Source organism: Lampris incognitus, chromosome 9 (genome assembly GCF_029633865.1).
Source record: "Lampris incognitus isolate fLamInc1 chromosome 9, fLamInc1.hap2, whole genome shotgun sequence".
Classification (NCBI taxonomy): domain Eukaryota; kingdom Metazoa; phylum Chordata; class Actinopteri; order Lampriformes; family Lampridae; genus Lampris; species Lampris incognitus.
Genome location: NC_079219.1, coordinates 60,646,345 through 60,654,435, shown reverse-complemented (window position 1 = coordinate 60,654,435; position 8,091 = coordinate 60,646,345). Strand labels below are relative to the sequence as shown.

The 8,091-nt window shown below is 47.6% G+C and overlaps 1 protein-coding gene across 1 annotated transcript in view; it reads right to left on the bottom strand.

Moving 5' to 3' along the window:
* The window catches only part of mef2d (myocyte enhancer factor 2d), a 122,814-nt gene that overhangs the window by 96,446 nt on the left and 18,277 nt on the right, over positions 1-8,091 (bottom strand). Inside the window, exon 2 of the mRNA XM_056285906.1 lies at positions 6,248-6,451. Coding sequence (XP_056141881.1) covers positions 6,248-6,451 — 204 coding nt within the window. The remainder of the gene's footprint in view (positions 1-6,247; positions 6,452-8,091) is intronic.

The window sequence follows — 8,091 nt, the reverse complement described above, 5'->3', positions numbered from 1 at the left end:
CACACAGAGCGAGAGAGAGAGAGAGAGAAACAGGGAGAAAGAAAAAGAGAAAGATTGACTACGTTTTCATGACGTTAGAAAAAGTGGATTTATTGTGTCAGTGTGACTAAAACTGGACTTTTAAAACATATGTAAACGTGTTAGTCTGACTGAAGTCGTACTAAATCGAATTTCTTGAAGTCGGACTAACACACCTAGATGATGTGGTTGGGGACTGATTTACTCTGGCATGTGTACTCTTCAATCGGCCCCGAGCTGGCCTAGGCGTTCTGCGCATGATCCACAGTTCCCGCGGTGGTCTTTCACCTGGAGGTCGAACAGCGTAGTATCAACAGCATCAACATGGCGAGTGCTAGAGCGAGAACCACGCATTTCTGGACAGACGAGGAGACAACCTTTATGAAGTGTCGGCACCAGGGATAGCATGCATCTCATTTGTACCAAAAGTAAAGCGTAGAGTACAGTGTTGTAAGGTCGTCCATGTTTTCACGCTCCACCTGACGGAACCCGCTTGCTGCTTGCTAACTTGTTTGTTGCTTGTTTGGTATGTGATGCAATAGGTCAACCAGATGGGTCCAATAGCAACCAGCTGAAAGGGGGCATATCACCACCTACCGTACCGGGGTCGGACATACTTCCATCAATAAATCGATTCTCCCCCGGTTCTTGTATACTGGGACAACGACAGTAGTACCAGTTACATGTTTTCACCGCTCCACCTGACGGAACCCGCTTGCTGCTTGCTAACTTGTTTGTTGCTTGTTTGGTATGTGACGCAACAGGTCAACCGGAAGAAGGTCCAATAGTCTAATTACATGGCCTAATCGAGCTATAACCATAGCTCGACTTAAATGTGCATGTAAACGCACTGAGTGACATGGTGTGCACATACACTACACCCCCCACAGCGCGTGTCATCACGATCTCCCATGTGCAATGGTAACGTCGCAGGACGTGCTTTGTGAAGTAAGGCAAATTAACACCTCATGCTACAACCTTTTTGCTGCTTGATACAAAAGGAAAACTTGCACGGTTCTCATGTTGCATGACTGACCTACAAAAGAAGTCTGTTTGATATAATTTACTCTGATTTGAGGGTTCTTGGCTAAACGGTGTTTGCTACTAGTGAATCACTGCGTTTACATGCACAGTTAAGTCGAGCTACAGTTATATAGCTCGATTAGGCCCTGTGAGTGAACTACTGTCGTTGTCCCAGTATACAAGAACCGGGGGAGAATCGATTTATTGACAGAAGTATGTCCCACCCCGGTACGGTAGATGGCGATATGCCCCCTTTCAGCTGGTTGCTATTTGTTTTTCTCCCCCTAATTGTACTTGGCCAATTACCCTACTCTTCACATCCGGCTTCCCGTCTGCAGACACGGCCAACTGTGTTTGTAGAGACGCCCAACCAAGCCGGGGGTAATATGGGATTCAACCCGGCGATCCCGTGTTGGTAGGCAGCGGAATAGACCACTGCGCTACCCGGAGACGCCGCTCAGCTGGTTGTTATTGGACCTTCTTCCGGCTGGCCTTTTGCGTCACATACCAAACAAGCTTTCACCAAACACAGATTTTCTCGGGGGGTCTTTTAAATCCCGCTTCGTCCAGCTTCCCGCCACTTTCTTTAATAGTTTGCCATCCCACGTTCTCCTTCCATCCATGTACTTTAGGATATTCAACTGACACAACATGAAGTTTGTCTCCCCCGTCTGTCCAGAAACGCGTGGTTCTCGCTCTAGCACTCACCATGTTGATACTAGCTGTTCAACTTCCGGGTGAAAGACCGCCGCGGGAACTATGGCTCATGCGCAGAAGGCCTAGGCCAGTTCAGGGCCGACTGAAGCGTACACATGCCAGAGTAAATCCATCCCCAACTGCTGATGCTAGATCCAACGGGGTGTAGGCATGGAAGTAGACGTAATTGGTTGTTGGTTAGGGTTTAAACTCTTTCTGAATTTCCATTGTTAGCAAGCGTTAACCTTAGCTGTCGTTACAGTACGATCTGGCAATGTTAAGGTCAGCGGTAAGCTAGCTCGCTAAACGTTTCAGGGCGCATCGTTTGTCTCAAGTCAGTGCGCTTCGAGGTTCCGCGCTGTTTATTGGCCGATGCAACAGCCAATCACGGCTACTTCCGTGCCGACACCCCGTCGGATCTAGCGTCAACCATCCTCAACCGCATGAGCGTTTTTTGTCCAACCCACATCAGGACGCGGGTTGGTCTGCTGTTGATCCTTCTCCGCCTGCTGCGCATCGAGCGCGCACACAAGCGTCCAGCTCTCCCGGCGGGATGGCCACACATTTACACGCTACTCTTCAACAAAAACCAAATCCTCTACAGTTCAGCTACTTTTTATTATTTTTATTTTCTATGCAGATGGAGTCCCCTTAAACCCCCCCCCCATCATTCTAGAATGATTACTGCTTTCCAAATAGAGCTATTCAAGACATCTGGTGAACACTCCTGCATTGTTTCCATATTGCATCTCAGAGAAAAATATAGCAAAATGAGTTTTTCCTGTATTGTGCAGCCCTAGACTGACAGCGAAAGGAAGACTTATGCACACACACAAATGGGCACACATAAAGAGAGAGAGACAGATCTACACACCTGACAACACGAACACACACGCTTACACAAGCTCCCGCTCCCCAACAAAACCGTGGAGCTTGCGTTGATGTGTCCCCGCAGCAGCCCAACACCCTGCCATGACACGCACGAACACGCACACGCACGCACGCCTGCAGCCATACTTCCACGTACACACACGAACACGTACATGGGCACACACATGTACTGTTGCTGTACAACCACCGATCACCTGTCCGTAGCTTAGCCGTTACGTTGCTGTGAAGGAGGCCCACACATCTGCACGGTTATCCTGGCCTATTGTTACACTGTTCGGATCATGGTCACTGCGGCTGGTGAAGCCATATCGCTCCTCCGGCTGTCCAGCAACAGCCACCGCTAGCTTGCGCTTCATGTTGTCTCCCCTTGTTGTCGCCGCCGCCACCACAGAGGCCCCGCCTCTCAATTCATTCAATTGGACAATGGGGGAAAAACACAAATGACGTCGGTGCTTTCCCCGCTCTGCGTCAGGGCTCTCCCGCCAACACGCGAGGCGCTCAGCAACGCAACAGCAGCGAACAACAAACTTCACGCTGGTTGAAAACAATTAGAAAAAGCCGCCCAGGCGAATAACACGCCTTCTATCTGATCGCTGCCTCGGGGCCGAGTTACGGGAGCAGACTACACGAATTCAGCCCGATTTGGACACGATTTAGTCATAGCCGACAAACTCCCAGCGTCGGGCCTGATGACGAAAGTCGGGGACGAACAGGCGTCTTTGCCCCCTGTGACGTAATCGCAGAACAGCGACGTGGCATCTGGGACGGCCTACAGCAGCCCAATGAAAACTCCAGCGTGGCACAAGTTTTCCTAGTGTAACGTGCCTGGATAAGTAGACACGTTGGTCCTGGGCTAACGGGTCGGACCCTTTAGTCGACTGGTTAACGTTGTCGCTTGCGGAGTGGGAGGCACAGGTTCGCGTCCCGGCCGTGGCGACGGTCTCCCAGACCGCCCCCCGAATTCGCTACACTATTTTCCAGCCTAATCGGACATCTCCTACGACGTGCTCCTTGATGCCCACCAATGGGATGACAGAGTGCGCTCTGGCGTAAACATGGCGAAGAGACAAGAGGGACGCTGCTGCTGCCGCTGGCGCTACTGCCGCTACTGCCACTGCCAGTAGAAACCGAGGAGCAGTCAGTGGTGGCAGCAGCAGTCCGGTCTTTTGGAGGCTTCCTCGCGGGAGTAGCATGGCAGAGTCAAGGACAGGTAGGCTAAACGTTGCCGAGACAGCACCCGGTGAGTAGCTGGTTAAACTATGCTAGGTTATCACGCCCCAGCAGCATTAGCCACAACAGCGTCCACAATCATGTTTATATCTTTTCTTGTTCGTTTTGGAACACAAGACCACCAGCATCACACATGGGGTCTCTGTAGCCATGACCGATCATTTCTTGACCCTCCTCCCCGACGACCTAAGAACTCGTGCAAGATCGGCAGAGGCAGCATAGGATGACTGGTCGCAGTCGTACTTGTAGTGTTGCCAGTCTCCTGACCAAGAAACTGCAAGGATTTGTGGCACTTTGATTGCCTAATCTGACATAGCGACCATCGTGAAAGACAAAAATATCGTGTAGTTTGATCCTGGCATTAGAGACAGACATACAGGAGAAACACAGACTGGCTGAGGCAGACAGACAGACAGAGACAAGAAGAGAGCGAGAGATAGATGGAGAGACATGGTTAAAAAAGGAGAGAGACAGCGAGACATGAGGCGTTGGGTGTGTGTGTTAATCACAAATTATGCAAGAGGAAAGACAGATTTTGAGAGACAGACGAATTTCGGGGTATGAACACGAAAAAAAAAACGTCAATTCCAAAATGACATATCATCATTTTGAGAAAGATTTAAAACACATCTGTGGATTTTTCAAAATAACAGATCATTCTCTCTTTGGAAACAACTATTTTGCATGGCCGGATTAACCCACCAGGGGCCCTGGGGCACACACGTCCATTGCCCCCCCACCCCATCAGATAGGCTACGCAAACAATACTAAACATTGTTAAATGTAAAACTAATGCAAATAGCCAACATGGTAGTCTGCCAATCTGCATGGGATTCGGATGGAGACTACAAAGTACAACACAATTTTGAATCACAAAACAAACAGAGGTGAAAACAGCAGCTCACAGCATCGCAAACATATAGCAAAGCCTTCTTCCCACTTACAACAGCTTACCAACAGGAAATAAATGTTTGTTTCAGAGCAAATAATTTAGTGAAATATGGGCTATTTGACCCCTACTATACACGAACACAATACCCCTGACCTTGTGGGGCCCCTCGTGGTCCAGGGCACTCGCGCGGCATGCCCGGTCCATAATCCAGCCTTGCTATTTTGTCCAGGGGATGAAGCATACACCATTATGTATCAAGCTTTCAGAGAAAAATGTATAATTTTGAAAAAGAAGTGAGTTCATCAAAATGTTGGACATCTTGATTTGGAAATTAAAACTCTACTTTGGTATAATTGAAAATGCTATTCTTAAACTTGGTTTTCAACAGGAATACCAAGCATGTGGTGGTGACTCTGTGTCCCCAGAGAAGCAAAAAATGGCTTACGCAAAAATCCAGTCCAGGTGGATTCATTCACACCAATACAAAGTGCAAATAAGGAGGAATCATTTTCTTAAGCCATCGTTTCATATGAAGTATAGGAGAGCTCTGTGTTGTACTACATGTCTCGCTGAATCCTTGAACTATTATGCCTTCAATTTATGAGTGGGCCATTAAGTACATGGAGGTCAGCGAGCCATGTGAATATTCTCTGTGTTTGCCTTGCGGGCTCCTGGAAAGCTTTTTCCCGCAAGACAGATAAAAAAAAAAGGACAAATTCAGATTCATGTATTTCCATTCTGTTCCATATCAAGGAGAAAGAGTTTCTCCCAAGGGACCATTCTTCCCTCCAAACCTCACAAGTAACCTCTCCCCAAAGAAGTTTGCTAATAAAAACACTATTTTCCAGGACTCATTGCAAAGCTCCACCTTAATTTAGTGGCCATTTTGTGCAACGGTGGTTTCCAATTGGTCCTAAGCTTGTTCCACTGGATCGTAGGCCTACGTGTTTTTGTTGGTCAAGGTCCCTGGCTGTTCGTGGGGCTGAACCCAGTGAGGGGGGCTGACAGAGGGCCCAGCTGTCCATACCTCTGCCAACCCCCTGAATGCTGCTGGGCATCAGGCCAGGCTACAGTCATGAACATACTGGACTGGACCACACTGGATTGAACTGAATAAAGGTACTTTAAACAAGTTTGGACTGGACTGGACTAAATTCAGTTCAGTAAATTTTTGTATGTTTTATTGACCAGAATGCTAGTTTAACATCGCTGCCAAAGCATCTACGACACAGCTAGAATACATCAAGGGAAATGAGAAAGAAATAACTCACTAAAAGCAATCGAGACAAAAGTGGCCCAGATGTAAGCACACGCAGCCATCCTGAATGAGCTTGACTCGACCAGACTGAATACTGAGAACTGAATTATGGACTTCCAATAAAGGTCCAGATAGTTTTAAGTGCCACTGTGTTATGTCTTTAAAAAGACCTTTCAGGATTCTCTGAAAATCAATTTTTCAACTGATCCCCGAACCCCACCCCTCCATTAGTGCTTTACCTCAATGATGTCGGCATTGGTCCGGCTCTCGTGAGGCTCGTTGTACTCTGTGTACTTCAGCAGGACCTTGTCCATGTCGGTGCTGGCATACTGGAAGAGCTTGTTGGAGTGGTTGAAGATGATGAGGGCGATCTCGCAGTCGCACAGCACGCTCAACTCGTACGCCTTTTTCATCAGGCCAAACTTCCGCTTGGTGAATGTCACCTGGGTACATGAGCAACAAGAGAGTGAGTTAGAAAGAGAAAGCGAGAGACAGAGAGGCACGCACAGTGATAGAGACAAAGAGATCATCTGTCAATCGGTGTATTCCTGTACTGACATTTGCACTGTACTGATCTCTGTACATAGACATACTGTATCAGGCTTGGGTGATTGGACAAACATATTGGCAAATGGCGATTGGTTGAATCCAATTGGCAGGTGGATTTTTTTGGGCGATTTTTTTTATGCAATTTTTGTCCTTTTTTTTTTGCTAATTTAATGGTCTGCCTCCTTCAGAAATTAACTCGGTAAACAATTAAACTGTAAAGCGCAATTGAAAGCATGTGTGAATATGAACTGGCAGTTGGAGTGGGACCATATGCACGTTCTTCTTGCACTGATTTAGATGAGTATTTTGCAAAACAGGCCAGTGAATAAATGCATTTGCAGCCTTACCTATGTTTCACTTGTTTCAATTGAAACGGGCCCCACCCTTCCAAAGGGCCCCCGACTGACATGCAAGAATTTAATAATTCGCCCACTTTTTTTTTTTAAATATGCATTGTGGTGAGGCCACCACCGGCGCATCCATATATGCGAACTGGGCAATTGCCTAGGGCGGCACTTTGGCAAGGGTGGCAAAATGTGGGCCAACTATTCCATTCCATGCAATGCCATTATCCAAACCACTTATCCTGCGCTCAGGGTCGTAGGGATGCTGGAGCCTATCCCAGCAGTCATTGGGCCAACTATTCATGAGCAAAATCACGGAGTACCCAATAGCAGTAACTGCAGGCTCACTAGGCAACACGTTCTCTAAGCACAATGAATTGCTGAGGAATGTGTCTATCACGCTGCATCTGAAGCCGCCTCCCGACCCCAGGTCTCACAAGCCAATGGTAGCCTGGCCAACAGACACCAATTTCGTTTGTCTTCGAGAGAAAAAATGTGACATAGGCCCACTGTGTACACTTCTTAAAGGTAAGCTTTATTTGCTCACTAATACTACTACTACTACTACTACTTTCGGCTGCTCCCATTAGGGGTCGCCACAGCGGATCATCTCTTTCCATTTCTTCCTGTCCTCTGCATCTTCCTCTGTCACACCAGCCACCTGGATGTCCTCCCACATCACATCCATAAACCTCCTCTTTGGCCTTTCTCTTCTCCTCTTCCCTGGCAGCTCCATATTCAGCATCCTTCTCCCAATATACCAGTATCTCTCCTCCACACATGTCCAAACCATCTCCATCTTGTCTCTCTTGCTTTGTCTCGAAACCGTCCAAACATGAACGGCCCTCTAATATACTCGTTCCTAATCCTGTCCTTCTTCATCACTCCCAGTGAAAATCTTATCATCTTCAACTCTGCCACCTCCAGCTCCACCTCCTGTCTTTTCATCAGTGCCACTGTCTCCAAACCATACAACATAGCTGGTTTCACAACCATCTTGTAAACCTTCCCTTTAAATCTTGCTGGTACCCTTCTGTCACACATCACTCCTGATACTCTTCTCCACCCACTCCCTCCACCCACACCCTGCCTGCACTCTCTTTTTCACCTCTCTTCTGCACTCCCCGTTACTTTGGACAGTTGACTCCAAGTATTTAAACTCATACGCCTTAATTTGCTGTCTAGTCATT